At 34.1% G+C, this 17,943-nt stretch overlaps 1 protein-coding gene across 3 annotated transcripts in view; it reads right to left on the bottom strand.

Moving 5' to 3' along the window:
* Window positions 1–17,943, bottom strand: part of LAMA2 (laminin subunit alpha 2) — a 652,245-nt gene that overhangs the window by 226,007 nt on the left and 408,295 nt on the right. For all 3 annotated transcript variants that reach the window (XM_054558144.2, XM_054558145.2, XM_054558146.2), the window contains 4 exons: window positions 15,381–15,592; window positions 11,808–11,914; window positions 5,640–5,820; window positions 2,653–2,789 (listed from right to left, as the gene is read on the bottom strand). In XM_054558144.2, the coding sequence (XP_054414119.2) occupies window positions 2,653–2,789; window positions 5,640–5,820; window positions 11,808–11,914; window positions 15,381–15,592 (637 nt within the window). The remainder of the gene's footprint in view (window positions 1–2,652; window positions 2,790–5,639; window positions 5,821–11,807; window positions 11,915–15,380; window positions 15,593–17,943) is intronic.

Raw genomic sequence — 17,943 nt, 5'->3', positions numbered from 1 at the left:
TTTCCACTTAACATAAGGAATAAGGCAAGGATATTTGCTTCCACCACTTCTAGTCAATAGTTTACTGCAATGGGACAAGAAAATGCCACAGAAGTTACACAGATTAGAAAGGAACTAAATCTCTCTTTGCAGATGGCATGATTATCTACAAGAAAATCCCACTAAATGGACCAAAAAGTAACTAGAACTAATAAGTTTAGCAAGATTACAGTATAGAAGGATAAGGTATAAAAATGATTGTATTTTTCTATTCTAGTAACAAACAATTTAAAACTGAAATGGAACACAGTAGCATTTGCTTTTGATAAAAAATATGAAACACTGATACATTTAACAATATATATGCAAGGCTTGCATATCAAAAACTACAAACATTTCTGAGAAAAAATTATAACAACCTAAAAAAATGCAGTTATGCCATGTTCATACATTGGGATATCTAATACTTTTAAGTATCTAATACTTTTAAGATCAATTCTTCCCAAATTGATCTATCAGTTCAATATAATTTCAGCCAAATCCTAGCAGGCTTTTTGGTAAAGAATTGACATACTAAATTTAAAAGTTATGTGGAAATGTAAAGGAGCTAAAGTACTCAAAAGGTATTGGAAACGATGAATGAGGTTGAGGAGTTTACAATACCTGATTTTATGACTTGCTTGAAAGCGACAATAATTAACATATTAACTAGTATTAACATAAGAATAGATCGGTGAAGCAGAAAAGAGTCCAGAAATGCATAAACATATATATAGTTGATAGAATTTGACAAAGGAGTCAAAGTAATTCAATGGGAAAAAGGAGAGTCTTTTCAACAAATAATGTTTGAAAAATTGGATATCCATAAAAAATGAGCTCTGACCATTACCTGATATATAGAAAAATTAATATTCAAAATGGAATACAAACCTACATTTAAGAGCTAAAACTATAAAACTTCTTGAAGAAAACATGGGAGAGAAATCTTTGGACCTTGTCTTTCTTGGGTAGAACATAAAAAGTATGGACTATAAAAGAAAAAGATAATAAGCTAGTGTTTATAAAAATTAGATGATGAAACTAGGTAAAAAGCAATCTATATGAAAAGCAAGCTTTAACATACGTTAAAGAACATGTATCCAGAATATATAAATAATCCTTGCAATGCATTACTAAGGAAACAAACAACTCAAAATAGAAATGGGCATAAGCTTTGTAAACACTTCAAAAAAGATGTATAAATGACAAATAAATAAATGAAAGGATTCCCAACATTATTGGGCATTAAATAAATGCAAACAAGAGAAATACGCATGCATCAGAATTCTTAAAATTAAAAAAGGGTTAAAATTCCAAGAGTTGGCAAAGATGTGGAGTGTTCTTAAGAAAAAAAGAGAAAACATTTGTCTATAAATATGCTTTTGACTTGTATGCTAATGTTCACAGCAAAATTGTAACCCCAAACTAGAAATAACCCAAACACCCATCAAATGGTAAACAGATAAGCAAGTCGCTGTACATTATACAAATGGAATATTATTAAGCAATTTTTAGAACAAACTGCTGATATATGCAACAATATGGATGAATTACAAAAACATAACACCAAGTGAAGGAAGCCAAACAAACAAACAAACAACCACCCCTCAAAAAAACAGACTATGATTCTATTTTTAAGAAGTTGTAGAAATTGCAAAATTACAATGTTAGAAGGCAAAACACTAGGTGCATGGGGGGTGATGGGGAGTTCACTGCAATGGGGCACAAGGGATGATTACACCACTGTAATCACTGGTTAAAATTCATTACTTTAAATGGGTGAATTTTATTTTATTAATACCTCACAAAAAGCTGATAAAAATGCAAAGTGATTATCTTCCCTTCCTGAACTTGCTCCTCCTCCTATAATTCCTATAGCTGTAAATGGTACTTATTATCATCTACTCCATTGCAAAGCAAAACCTGGGAGCCATCCTTAAGCCTTCTCTTTCTTATTTCCCAAATCAACGAATTCACCAGGCTGTATCAGCCTGAGTTCTAAAACCTAACTCGCGCTCTATATATCTTCACTGATACTCGTTGACTGGGTCCAGGCTTCTGGCATCTCTTATTAATATTTCTTCAACAGCCTTATAAATTGTTACCATCCCTGCTGATGCTAGATAGATCTCTCTGAACATGACTCTGGCCATGTCAATTTGTATGGTCTACCAATGGGAAAAAATGATTATTTTCCAAGCTAAATGTTGTTAAAATGACTCTTCAGAATGATCTCAACTACTTCCTGAAAACTAAAACCTAGTCATAATTCAGGGGAAATTTCTATAGATTTTTGGAAAATTAATTAGTTCCTCATATCCTCATGCTTTGCAGATGTATGTCCTTGTGCCTAGGTATGAGGTTATAACTCTCTTCTGGTATTATTATAGAATTTTTGTTCTTTTTATCCCTCTTGTAGATTTCAAGTGTTCAGCTGCATAAATGTATATTTACTTCATCATCTTTCCTACAAGTAAACTGTAAGATATTGATTAATATCTGTAATCACATTATAGTAATACTTCTACATTATTTTGTGATATAATATTGAATTTTGAAATGCCCAATTATAGAGCTGTACAAAACAAAAATCTCTCCAAAAAAATTATCAGAGCAAAAAAGTGGTTCACTCACCTTACAACCAGTGGTAATGCTGTGGCCCCAGGTATTGGGTGCACATTTAGAACATTTCTCTCCAATGGTATTGGGAGGGCAAATGCATCGCCCAGTCTTTGGGTCACAATTATTACCCAGATGAGAACATTCACAAGCTTCACCGGTGTAAGAGGGAAAACAAAGAAGGGGAAAAATAGTAAAAATTTGATACAAAGTGTTGAGTTTTATATTGTGTTGGTTTGTCTTATTTTCTTTTCAGTTCTATACTTAAGGATATTTGGAAATAAAAACTTACCTCATTCATCTTTTATATTATAGTACAATGTATTTCAGAAAGGAGCTGTTCAATAACTATAAGATGTATTTCATTTATTAATTTCAAAAGTTAAAGTATTTTTAGCTTTCCTATGAAGTTTAAGAAAGGAAAGAACTGGTGTTATCAGATTCCATGTTAACTGTAATACCTTATGTTCAGGTGCTACAAAGTTTACTATTTTGTTTGTATATTTAAGTTCATTTCTAATTTGTTTATGCTGTATGGATTAGTTTTGTTGATGAGCCCTATCTGCAGTAAAAACCAATAAGCCTAATAAGCTTCTTAAATTCGATACATCATGTATATAGTTAGAAATGCACACAACAGAATAATCCAATTTTGCAAATACTTTAAAATGGTTGAATTATGGACACTGTTTATATATAAAGATACTTTTGATTTTTATTTACCACCTGACTTTTTTCTATAGATTTTTCATTTTTGTTGCTATCATGCAATATTCAAAGGGTACAAAGTTATCTACCTTTTGTACTTTTTCAAAGATTGCAAAAATAATGTTTGAGGATATCTTCAAAGCCATCCAAGACAAGGAATGCATGCCACATAGCGGTAGTTGACCCAACTGCTAAGAATATTTCTAGTACAGCATTTCATGTCAAAGAAATGTAAGTAAGTGAAGAAACCCAAATACTTGAATTCAAATGGAAGACTAATGTTATGAGTAAACTTTTAATTGGTTATATTATGACTAAATCATTTTCACTGAATATATTTAGAATATTTGACTAAATTCACTTTTTATGAGATTACAATATTCATTGCTCACAGCATTACATACCAGCTGTGAAAGGTGTTTAGAAAAATACTTTACACTGAGTAAACACTAAATAAATGTTAGTCATTGCTGTTTTGGTTATTACTGTTGTTGCTAATTTTAAGCCAAATGATTTATTTTAGATGTGTCCTTCATGAAGAAGAAAAATAGTTACCATTACGTTTAAATTTATATGCTAAAAAATGTCATGGGACAGTCCAAATCATTACTTGCAAAGAGAAATTATCTTAAGTAGTTCTTCAGCAGAATCATAACACTAAATAGAAAGAAGACCTGAGTAATTAGCTAGTTTTCCTGTGCCAAAGCACAATGTATACCACAATTAATAAAACTAATAAATATAATAATAATAATGATAAATGCTTCCATAGCACTTACATGCTAGGCATTGCTCTAAATATTTTATAGCCACTAACTCAACTAATTGTAACAAAAACCATGTGTGGTAGATACTATTATTATCTTAATTTAATAGATGAATTTTGCAGGTGGAAAGTGAAACAAAATCACTCAGTCAAGGTCCCAGAACTAGTTACTGAGGGAGCCATTAGACAAATCCAGGCTATTTTGTGCAAGTCATGTCCTCAGACAATTACTGTTCTTCCTGTTTTGTGCTTTTTTTTTTTTTTTCTATGGTGTTTCTTTGGGCCAGAATGCTAGTAGGTCTGCATTTATTAAATGCTGTCATCTTTCTATAATTTAAAATAATATTCATGGTCTCATTTATAATTTGTTACTATATGTATTTAAATGTATAATACTACCTCATTAATTCATATTAAGTAAAAATGTCAGTGAGCTTTGGATTTAAAGAACAGAGTATATTTTAAAATAGAGCTTTATAATTTTTGAGTTATACAGATATTGGCTTAGAGATATACAGATTCTTAGAGGATCTACAATTATAAACTTATCATTTAGAATAACTTATCAATTAGAATAAATTATCATGGCTTAATTTATGGTAAAATCCACATATCTAAAGTGCTGGAGAATGTCTGAAAGATATTGGTTCTTTAAATAGTTTTAAATATTATTCCTACTGTTTCCTACTTAAATTTGCCACAACAGTGAATAATAATGTTTTAAAATCTTACCATGGTGCTGAGAGTATGTGAGCATTATCCAGGTCGAATCCATGACATTAGTAAGCAAAGGTAATATTCAAACTAGTGATTGTTGGAATAAGGGTCAATTCGCAATTAGTGGCATATAAATCAAGGCTAATAATGTTCAATCTTTACTTTCATCTGCAGAATGCTAAGTGATATTTTCTTAGCTCGTGATTTGGGTGAAGGCTGTGGCTGGATGTATAAGAATACTGCTTGAGGGAATCATGGTGAGAAGCCTCTGCCTGCATTTTTTGATGAACTAAATATCTAGAGCCAACCTATTTCTCTCTTAGAACATCATAGTTTTCAAGGCAGCCAAAAGTAGATGAAAAGGTGTTTTTGGGGTACCAGGAAAAAAAACACCTTGACTTTTCTTGATCCGGATACCAATTTTGCAATAGGAAAAAGGGAAAGTTGAAATGCATTGGTGTGGGGTTTGAGCTTAAACTAAGATAAGATTGGTACCAGAAAAATCGAACATTTAACTTTCAAGCTGTAGCAGTGTTTGAGTGACTGGCTGAATGAAAGTCACAGACAGGGAGGGACACAACCAAATGAGCATCTGCTGATTTTTATTCAGTACTTGCACACAGTTATTAAGGCAGTGTTTCAAACTGACATGTATTTCATTTTTTAAGTAACGTAAAAACAAGTAGACGTTACTCATTATGTTAAATATGTTGTATCAATCTGTGCTTCCTTTAAAAGAACAAACCGTTACAGAAGTCAGACCCTAAAACAATCAGAGTGAATATGTAGGACTTAAGTCGTATTTACAGACCTGTGCAGCCTCCTTCTTGGAAGTTGAAATAGCCGTGGGCACAGCGGTCACATTTCTTCCCTGTGACTCCAGGTTGGCACCAACATTGTCCACTCTCTTCACAGTCGAATGACTTAGACCCAAAAGAATTGCAGTTACAGGGAACACAGCCCCTTGCTGATTGTAGGCCAAAGGTCCCAGCCTGGCAATGGAAGAGGAGAGAAAAATTAAATTTAAATCAGTTAACTCGAAGTGAAGCAAGATGCACAATACCAAAGATCGGGTGGGAAAAGAGGAACTTAGGAGTTATCAGGATTCCTCACTGATGTTATGACAATTGGGTTTTCATTCAATCAAATGGACCTTTTCTATGATATCCAAAGAGAAAAGTTCAATTATTCTGAAATTTTATCAAAATTAACTGCAGAATTAGGCGCTTCCTTTACTGTTCGTTGTTATTTTCACCAGCCTGTCCCAGTACTTCTCAAGATTCCAAAAGCAATATGGAAAGGACCTATAGGTGGTATTTCTAGTCTTAATTTAAAATTTTACTTGATTCATTTTTAGTAATCTGAATTGATTACTTTCAGATCTATGGACTCCTACTTGGTAAAAATACTTTCAACATTATTGACCAGCAGCCTAAAGTTAAAATAATCCTTTTCACCCTAATATTTAATAGAATTTTGTCACATATCCATAAATACTTTTAATCATTGCTATAGTGTTCACATTATAAATATAATTTTCAGGTTATGCTTACACTGATCAAATAATTGGTTCAACAAATATTTGATTCCTAGGGTTTCATTCTAACAACTGAAATTGATTAGTGAGAACATGTATTAAAGCACCAGATCAGGTAAGTAAAGGAAACTTTCATTCTCTGATGAGTTATTCATATGCATATCTCTTATCTGTCTATAACAAATCATCTTTTACGGTCAAGTTTGCATTACCAGCTTCGGCTGACTTTCTTGAAATGCGTGTTATCAGGCTTAAAATGAAATGTTAGAAAATGCTGATGGATTAAAAAATCACTCCTAGCAGAAAAATGAAAATCATCTATCCTGCTTAAAATACTTCAGGGTTATTTTTTAAAAATATAAAGCATGTCACATTATTATGATATTTTAATCTGGAAAATTAGTCTCGGTAATTACTTCTTTGTAAAAATAATTTTTATTTTAGAAAATTAGACTTAATAATTGCTTCTTGGTAAAAAAAAAATCTTGCCACTTAACGTGAGCCACCCAAAGAGAAATTAATAAGCCTCATTATATATTTTAGATATTATTGTTAGTAGTTTTAAAAATAAGTTATAAAAATGAAATCACACTGAAAATTAGATTTTTAAAATGACTGTAGCTAATAATAGTTTTATTTTTAAAATGTAAAATGGGTTGACTAAGTTTGACGATCATTCTCATCTTTACATTTACTGTTGGTTTTATTTTTATTTCTAGTTTTAATTCAGATTGTGGTATATGATTAAAGAAAAAAGCATGTAACAGTTCCAACAGATGACATGACTTTGAAATTAAATTCACCTATATAAAAAAAACTAACCATATAATATTATTATTGGTAAAAAGAAATTCATGTAAAATTTTAGATACCTGGCTTAGAGAAATAATCAGAAATTGGAATAATTATTAAAGCAAAAGCATGCCCATTACAATATTATTTATCATGGTGAACAACTATGCAGGCACTTAACTGTACAATGTTATAAAAATTGTTGAATAAATTCAATGATGACATCCACATTATGAAATAATATGCAAGAATTAAAATCCTGTTTTGAAGCAGTTTTAACGATATAAATATGCTTAGGATATAGCATGAAATAGAAATTAAACAAAAATACGAAATTATATGAATGCTATGTAAATTTCAATTACGTACCCATACCACCAGACACACAAACAGAAACAGAAATACATAGACAAAAAGACTAAACATATTAAAACAGTATTGAAAAATATCTGAGTCATAGAAATAATACTTTGTATTCATCTTTATTTCAGAAATTGTCTTCACTCATATATCTATGCCGATATATGTATAAACACATATATATACCCACGCATATATATATACATATACTCATATATATTTACATCTATATATCCACACTCTCATATTGATTTACTTATTAAAGGGGTGTGTGTACACCCCTTTAAATCAATCAAATATCAAATGAAATTCCAAATTATAGCTATCATTTTAAAAATTCCAAAGTCGATTATGTAAGGAAATATACAAGAAGAAACGGCTCTAACTCACTTTTTAAATATTTAAATAATGTAGCTTTAAAGGCTAAGTTGTAGCAAAATAAATACTACCAAATTTCAGTAATAAAATGTTTACAAATTTGTTCAAAAATTTATTTCAAAGGCTAAAGAAAACCCCACTAGTAAACAAACTTAAGGAGCAGACATTCGTGGTCAGTAATTGAGATTAATGAGGTAAAATAAATATGGGAGAGAGTGTCTATCCAGACCCAGTGAGAAATTGGATAGGTTCCCATAAATGTGTCTCTCTCGGGATAATAAGAACTAGCATTCATATATTGTGCTTCCTTTCTGCAAAGCACAATTCTAAACCCTTTACAAATCTAAACTCTTTACAAATATGTACTCATTTACTCCTCAGGACAACCCTGGCAGACAGTTGTCATTCTCACCACTTTTTTATTGAGTGGTGAAACTGAGGCACAGAAAGGTTAAGTAAATTGCCTAAGGTCACGAGCTAACCAATTGTGGAGTCAAGATTCCAGATCAGCTAGGTTGGCTCCCAAGTCTGAGCTCTTAGCTCTCACACATACTGCTGCAGAGGAAAAAATAGTCTCAGGACAAAACCCTGCTTCATACAATAGTACTGTAAGATATGTAGGGCTTGAATGAATGTTGACTTTCTGCTAAATTTATATTTTGGAGACATTTTAATCAGTTATTATCTTTTTCTTTTATTGTAAATGTATGCATTTGTTTTTGAAAAAAATTATTTTAAACATTTCTTCATTTAACAACACTGGTAATAATAATAGTAATCAGGCCTAACATTTACTAAAAACTCTCTGTGCTCCTGCCTGATGCACTGTTCTCACTGCTACCCTGAGACAGCCTTGGAGGCGCCTCATCTGATCTACCTGAAAGACAACCAACAGTGCAGAATTTTACTGACTGAAAGCCTCCAGTTTCTTGTCTTTTGGATCCACCAGAGGTGATCTGTAATGGACTGAATGTTTATGGCCCCCCAAATTCATATGTAGAAATCTTAACCCTCAAGGTGGTTGTATAGACAGGAGGTGGGGCCTTTGGGAGGTGATCAGGTCATGAGAACGGAGCTCTCATGAATGGGATCACTGCACTTATAAAAGAGGCCTCAGAGAGGTTCCTCCACCATGTGAGGTTCCAGTGGGTAAATGACTGTCTAGAGAAAGAGGGCCCTCACCAGACAGGAAATCTGCCAGCACCTGGATCTTGTACTTCGCAGCCTCCAGAATTGTGAGAAATGAATTTCTGCTGTTTACATGCCGCTTAGTCTATGTTATGCTCTTACAGCACTCTGAACGAATTAAGATGAGCTTCCACAAGAGTATCTTTCTCTCAGGCTGATTACAGTAAGATACTAGAACCTCCCTGACCAATTCAGGATTCCTTTAGTGGGTAAAATTTGCTTGGGTATATCCCATTGGCTTGGCCAAGAATTTAAGATTTGACAAAATGCACAAAACAAGGCTTTTCCTACCCAGTCTTTCTTTCTGTGTTTTCCCGGGAGTCAGAACCCCATTGCAGCAGAAGGCTATGCTGTCTCCCACTTTATGCTTCATTGGCCTCTCCCCCAGGAAACCTCTTGGCATTTGCTTCTTGGAGTATGTAAGCAGACATAAACCCTCTGAAGTGGATCTTACTACAGATGAAGCAGCTGAATTATAGAAAGATTCAAGGAATTTATAGCTAGGAAGTAATGAGGCCAGGATTTGATCTAAGGCAGTCTGACATCAAAATTTGTTGTTTAAAAAATGTGTGATAATGAGCCAAGAAATAAAACCATGAATTGTTTTTCACTTCTTCTTCTTTACTTTTTATTTCCCTCTCTCCTTCTTCTATGCCCTATCCTCAATTCCCTACAGGTCCTGACTCTATACTGGTAAGTCTTGTCTCCTACTCTTCTGCAGCTCAGCCTGGGACCTCTTCTTCCCTCCCTCCCTCTCTTCCTTCTTCCCCCCCTCCCTCTCTTCCTTCTTCCCCAGCATTTGTTTTGTTTTGTCCTGTGATGTGAGAACCACACTTTTGTAATTAGAAACAACTTTCCCCGTTTTTGGTATTTGTCCATTTATAGTGTGTGAAAATGTGTTTCTTGTGTTTGTTGTACACATAAGCACAATTGATGTGGAAATTAACAAAATTCTTAATTATGATGACAGCCTGATAAATGGGCTGAGTTTTCTTGGAAAAATCAATTTCTCTGCTAGATTTTCCTTCATTTGTTCACTTATAAAAGCTTTCTCCAAAGGATGCCTGAAGTCTCTTCCATTTTTAAGATTATAGGTTCTCTCAAGTAGATTTTTATTTGATTTCTACATATTCATGGTTAATTGAAAGTTTGGTTAATTGAAAGTTTTATGACCCTATGAACTTGAATATGCTTTTTAAAGCATATGGATGGTTATTTTTAAAAGGGCAAGGGTTTAATTAGGAATTGTCTAATTTTTGCATTTGCAATTTGCACACTTAGCAACTGTTATTTGGTAAAATGCCACCAGGGAACTTCAGCCACAGCACACAGAACACAACATGCGGAGGCATGAGCCATGCAGCGCCTCTGGGATTACCGGAGCTGGGGCCCGATAGGCTCCCCGAGGGCACCCGCTGGAGCTGCCGATAGCCCACCTCTGAGGAGAACCCAGCACCCGTTGCGCTCTCCGCGGCTGCTCCTCCTGTTGGTGCACCTGCCTGCCGAGGTTGCACTGTTTCCCTACGAAGCCTGATTTACAGACACATCTTCCTGTAATATCACATTGCGGTGACACAGAGCCAATGGGATCGCAGTCACATAGCACACAGAATCGCTTCTCTGGATCCCGCCACATATGGGGCTTTAAAAACCAACCATAAAATAAAATAAAAACAAAACAGAGCAATGATATTATTCAAGAGACAGAAGCAGACGATATTTTCAAACTTCCTACAGTAAGGCCAGTTTGACATGGGAGAAATGCTTGCTTCTGCTTAACTGTCTTTATCACAAATATAATGTACTTTTGTGAAAGTGCTAGAGCAAATCTGTCCGCCCTCATGGAGGAATCTGAAGTTGCTTGCCGTACTGAAAGCAGGGCAATCGGTATGTTCAGGGACTGAGAACAACATGCTCTATTTTAATTGAATATTTTGTTTTAGCAAAATAATGCATTTTTAAAAATATCTGGATTAACTTCTCTACTGAAACTTCTATTAGGTAGACTGCTCACAGGAAGTAGCTTTTAAATGATGGAACTAGAAGAAGGTGTTTGCTGAAAAGAAAAGGGAGTAACATTTTGGTTTGTTTTGTTTTTTGAGACAGAGTCTCACTCGGTCGTCCAGGCTGGAGTGCAGTGGCATGATCTTGGCTCACTGCAACCTCTGCCACGCAGGTTCAAGTGATTCTCCTGCCTCAGCCTCCTGAGTAGCTGGGATTACAGGCACCTGCCACTATGCCTGGCTAATTTTCGTAGTTTTTAGCACAGACGGTGTTTCACCATCTTGGCCAGGCTGTTCTTGAACTCCTGACCTCGTGATCCACCTGCCTTGGCCTCCCAAAGTGCTGGGATTACAGGCGTGAGCCATCACACCCAGCCCCAAGAGTAACACTTTATTCTGCCAAAAATGTAAAGGCAAAGGAAAGAGTCTCTCCACAGATTAAGATTAAATTTGCCTGCTATTTGTTTCAGAAATGTCTGAATTAAAGTGAATATAATACACATTCACTGCCAAAAAAAAATGTTTAAGGTCAAATGGTAATGTACAATTAATTTTGTTCTAGTTTGAAAAAAACTTTTCACTGATCACAGTCATTTCAATTGTAGAATTAGATAATCCCAAACCTTCCTTTTAATATACGAAGGTATACAAAACATGTCATGAAAAGCCAGTGAAAATCTGCAAGGAGAAAGTAATTTATGGGTCAGCCTCTACTCCTTACCTTGCATTTGTCACATCTCTGACCCTGCACGTTGGCTCTGCACTCACACTGTCCAGTTTGACTGTGGCAAACCTCAGAGAAAGAGCCACTGGCATTACAGCGACAGGCTGCAAAAAGAAGAGAGACCTGTGGTCAGGAAAACTTTCTAATAGTCTTAATAGGCTTGTTAAATAATAATATACCCCACATGGTAACATGGACACCTAAGTTCAGTAACAGAATGTTTTCTGATTTGTTAAGTGCCCTGTTAGGCATTCTATCATTTAATCCCTATAACAACTCTACAAGCTGTAGAGATAATTCACGTAAAGGCTTTAGCACCATGTCTAGCTCATCATATGCCATTAAAATATTAATGTCATCATCATCATTCCAATTTTGAGCATGAAGACACTGAAATTCAAAGAAGCCATAGCTTATACAAGTCCACATGCCTGTTGTGTCATATAGGTGAGTCCAGGACGTGACGGGAACTTGGAGTTCTTGACTCAAGGTGTAATGCTGTTTTAGTTCTCTACAGATACATCAGGGTAACACTTAAAATACTATTATCCCATTGTAAGTAATGCATACTGACTTTAGAACTAAAATAATTTTGAGGAATTATCAAAATTAATAGCACCCTGGCATAATTTTAATGTTACTATTAATCTAGAAAAATTTAGTTACTTTTTTTGATTTAATGATTTACTATGTGCCAGTTTTGTGTTAAGTTTAAAAAACGGTTTGCGGTGAAATAAATATTTATGCCTTTTTTAAGATTCAAAAGTTCAAAAGACAACAAAAACATCATTTCAAGTATCTTAAGACTATAGCATTATAACATTTAAGAATCACTTTTATTTTACAGTTTATATGCTATCTCCAAACATAGAAAACATATTTAATTTAGGTAATGTTTTGTCTTTTTTGCTTTGTTATAAAGCTGTCTGAGTTTATTCTAAAACGTAGAGTAAATGAGTCTAAAGCTTAAGTGGCCTTTTCACAAATAGAATAGTAATTAATTGTTTACTATGTACCCTATATTTTTAATGGTACATATAATTGCATTTATATCAGAATAAAAATACAAGGAGGAGATGACATGGGAATTTAGGCTACTCATAGATGATTTTGTTAAATTTCTGAATACTTTGATTTGAACACAACTTAAAATTATGTTATAAACAGGTACTCTATCAGCCTATGCTAATATTTTATTCTCCTGGCTCTAGGTTCTCCTTTTAAAAAACAAACAAATAAACAACCAAACAACTGCTTTTCTAAAAACTGCTTGATTTATTTTCCAGCAAAGTTCGTCTTCAGTGTCTGCCAAGGGGATACTAGAATAAGGGCCATTGAGAAACTGAAAGAGCCTATGGATAGTCTATAGCTGAAATATAAGGAAAGGCTGAAAATTTTTCCTTTAAATATCCATTTTCATCTGATTTATTGAATTTGTATATACTTTTATTATTTTATGAAAGTTTCTTATGCATATCATATATACATTTTAAAAATATCAAATTATTTATTCTTTAGAAGTCACTTTTTCTTAGCGTGTAAACTACAAAGTTAAATTTAACATAAATATGTTGGTAATAAATTAATGTTATCTTAAAAATAACAAAGCAACATAAAGTTTTGCTAAAGTGTCATTTTAATGGAAAAATATGACACCAACAATATACACAAATTTAAAATGCAAAATGTATTTCTTTGTAGTGGTGTGCTTTTCTTGAACAAATCTATAGGTAACAAAAATAATGTATTTTCATGAACTTTCTTTCCTTGAGGTTTTACCACCTATGCATAGAAGTGATATTGTATCCATGAAAAATTATAAAAATAAGTAATAAATGTGCTTCTTATAATTTTAATTGTGATTATATGGCAAAAAGCATTAAAAATTATAATCACATCTATACTCATGGCAAGTAGTATGGAAACTGGTAATGGTCAAAATGTTTTTATTCTCACATTCTTTTTTATGTTCTTAAGACTTCATGCCACGGATCCCTAGTTTACCATAATAAAACAAGTGGAATAATATCCCTAACTTTATGGGGGTAGGGGTTATTGGAAGACAGGATAAAATGTCAGTAAATGACTAACTTAGCCTTAGAATTCACTGGTGAACAACTGATATGCACAGCTACTATGAGCACTGCTACCAAAGACAGCTACCATGTGTGAGCATCTCCAGGACTTGGGAACTCACTGGATACCCTCTATGTGCCAAATCCTTTAGTCCCCACAGAAAATTCACGACTCTCTTTGTAGACTAGAAAACTGTGTCTCAAGGAGGTCAAATGTCTTGCTCAGGAGCACACAGCTAGAAAATGTAGATCCTAGAAGACCTGTGGGAAAGGAAGAATTTCTTAGGCTCTCTATGATTTTGCCCATTTGTCAAGAATCCAGTGTTTAAAGGCACTGAGCTGTTGTGAATTTTGCTTTAAAAAAAGATAAATTTACAGGTTATATTAACAGGTGCCAGTTGGTCCAGAGAGTGATTTGGTTTTGATTCAACAAATTATCATTATTAAATAACAAAAAGCTAGAACTCATCTTCTAAACCTGTGATGAGAGAGACACATTTCTTAATGAAATAGGGTACCCTACTGGGTCTTTGTACTCTGCTTACAGTAGAGTTGATGATAGGCTACATTTACAGTGGTTTCTACAATTCTGCATGTCCTGGGACCCACCTGAATAATTGGAAGAGTCTCTCACATAAATTTGACAGAAGTGAATGGATAGGCTGGTCTCATAACCTACTCTGCTTAAACATTATGATAGTAGATGAAGCTGATGATGGCCAAATGCTAACACTGGATTCACATTCTATTTGATCTTCTGCAACAAGATCCGCCTTCATATTATAATCCCACTGACATTAAGGATTTGGAAATTCTATGTAGTATTAATACAGCTAAAAAGGTAAAGAGAGGAGAAATGTATTATACTAACATGGATGAAGCCCTAGAGTAGCTAATTTTGTGGAAGGAAAACACTGAAAGAGCATTCTAGAAATAGTCCTTAAATGACTATTATGAAACTAAAATGAGGTTAATCATTCAACAATGACAAATGCCCATGTGTGAAAATATTGGCAGAATTTTACACCTATTACAAAATATGACACTGTAAAGTTAACATATGAAAGCATAACTGATTAACACCTTCTGATGGCCACTACTGAAATATCATGGGCAGAAAAAATTATTTAAAGCAAGTGATTAGAATTGAGATAAACAAAAAAAAAGGATATATGGTGTCTATCTAATATGCGAATTCTTCTTTCCTGCTGTGGACATAAGTTCATTAAAAAAATCTTCCTTCTGCATGTAAATAAAAACATGTTTATCATTTGGAAAACAGTGACGCTTCAATACCACAGCAATTTTAAAAGGATTTACTCTATTAGTTAGTACAAGGAAATGTTCTGGAATATGCAGACTGTATATTCTGTGCATCTATCAACCATGTATTCCACATAATTTCCTACTCTTCAATCCACACTCAAGAACTCATCAGCTACTTTGAGGTACAATACATCAATTCTGTCAGGGGCATCAATAGTTCAGGACTTACGCCGACAGTTCTTTGCATCAACTGCATCTCCAAAATATCCATCAGCACAGAGCTCACAGTACCGGCCTGTTGTACCTGCTTTACATATCAGACAGGAGCCAGACAAGCTGTCACAGCTTCCAGGGATGGAGAAGTCAAGGTTGTCATTGCATTGGCATGGCTGACATGATCCTCCAGGTACAGAGGGTTGTCCAAAATAGCCTTCTGCACACCTAAGGCAAGAAATTTCATCAGTGAGCCTTTGGGGGGACCTCAGTTGGGGCAATGTTTACATATTTTTCATTCTCCCCTTTTCCCAGGATGATGGATTTTCCTTTTAAGTGTTCCTTTTCTCAAACGCAAAAGTGATTAAAAAAATGTTTTTCTACAACTGCAGTGTAGATACAAGATGATATCCTGCCAGCCCACTAGTAATTAGATTTCAGCCCCAAAAAAATATATAATCTTGTCACTGACACTGAAAATGAGACCAAAGCATAATAAGAATCTGCTGCTGGCACTCTGGAGGAATGCAGGTCCATGTTGGAAAGCCTTTGTAGTACAACACATCATATGTCTCTACTCCAATTGGTTATTTTCTCTACAAATATGTAAGATTCACATTTTTTGTTGTTGTTGCAGCCAGAACTTGTTATGAGGAAACAGGCTCGCAAGGAAATTCAGTAATAAGAGTTCAGAATTTATTAACTAGAAATTGTGACTCAGAAGATTCTTATTAATTGGGTGGGAGCTGTGGGTATATCTGAATTAATAATCTATTTGTATGTATTTGCATATGAATTCAGAGGCAAATTTTCATTGAAGGCTTTACTAAAGGGAAGTCTGAGAAAGCATGCCTGCATATTATGGGAATATGCCATAAGGTGATACTGAACTGTGCCTGCCAACTCTATTAGCAAACTCCAGGTCTTTCTCCCTTTCTTTCTTTCTCTCTCTCTCTCTATTCCTTCCTTCCTTCCTTCCTCCCTCCCTCCTTCTCTCCCTCCCTCCCTCCTTCCTTCCTTCCTCCCTTCCTTCCTGCCTTCCTTCCTTCCTTCCTCTTTCTCTTTCTCTCTCTCTCTCTCTCTCTTTCTTTCTTTCTCTTTCTTTCTTTCTCTCTTTCTTTCTTACCAAAAACTATTTACATATTATTGGAAAAACAAAAGTTTGTTTATAGGGCATGGCAAAGCAGATTTTTAAAAACCATAGCAGCAAATTTTCTCTGACCTAAATGTTATGTTTTAAAATGCAACTTACTGCTACAGGTGTGCAGAAACGTCCTTATAGGCAGCGCCTATTTATATTCTGCTCTGTCTTCTCTTTCAATGACATTTGCTCACACTTTATACTAAGCCACATTTGCCAAAGGAGAAACGGAACAGAGCATCTGAATCTTACGGTCAGGCTAGCTCTGTTATCTTTGCCATCTTATCAAGATAAAGTCTTTTGCAGCAAGTGTCAAAATTGAAGGGGATCAAAAACAATGTGGGAGAATATAATTTCCTCAGTAGTACACCACTTTTATGCTCATCTACTCACAGATATGCAGTCATTATTTAGAGAAAGGCTCTCTACCATTTGAAATAAAAATGGTTTAAATCCAGTACATTATATTGAGAGTACTTTAACAAATCACAGTTCTGGGGCAGAGTCATTAATTTGGTGCAGATACATTGATGATTCTAAGTTTTCTAGAAAATGTGTAGGTACTTAGGTACTATAATTCATAGATTTGATCTTTTATCATAATTTTTAAAATGAAATTACTTATATTCACAAAAGATTTTATACACTTAGGAGTTGTATAAATACTGCTTAGAAGAATATTGCCAACCACAGATATAATTGTTCATTGATTCTCTATTATAAAATATGCAATAAAATTTGAGTGCATAAAATTCCCCCAAAATCCCTTCAAGAGAGGCATTTGATAAAGATAAGAAGAAGATTATTTTGAATTTTAACCTGATTCTTCTTGTCTTATTTAATATTCAGAGCTTATGATCACATCCACATATATTCACATCTCATTTCGTTTACCACGAAGAGAGTGACTTTGCGCCGCTGGAATAAGGATATACCATGATCGTTATCACAGCAAACAAAAACCTATTATTTTCAGCTCAGTTTCCTCAAGATGACTTATTGCCCTTCGGAGAGATGGCTTTATATAATGAAATCTGGGAATTTTTCTTAACTTAGATAGCAATTAATAAGACTGAAATTCTCCATAATAAAAAAAAACTCATTTCAGGAGGAAAATAACTATAATTAAATAGAATAACTAAAGAAGCATCTGTCTTTTATTTATTTTTTCTTGCAGGACATGTAAGGAAAATTTGTGAATGCACGTGATAGAAAATTCATATGCTATGTTACTGAAAGCGGGACTATTTTCTGCAACACTTCAGCACATTACTGGTGTATGGGTGTGTGTTTCTATACAGAGAACAGTATTAGAGATTTCTGAAGGTGTTCCATTAGGAATTAAAAAGTAATTTGAGGGTCAGAGAATATAATATGGCTAATCATATAACTTTTATTAATAAAAATAGTGTGTTAGAGTCTGATCAAGTTGGATTCA

Source organism: Pongo abelii, chromosome 5 (genome assembly GCF_028885655.2).
Source record: "Pongo abelii isolate AG06213 chromosome 5, NHGRI_mPonAbe1-v2.0_pri, whole genome shotgun sequence".
Lineage (NCBI taxonomy): Eukaryota > Metazoa > Chordata > Mammalia > Primates > Hominidae > Pongo > Pongo abelii.
Note: the sequence above shows the minus strand (reverse complement) of the source record. Positions and strands in the feature narration are given on the sequence as shown.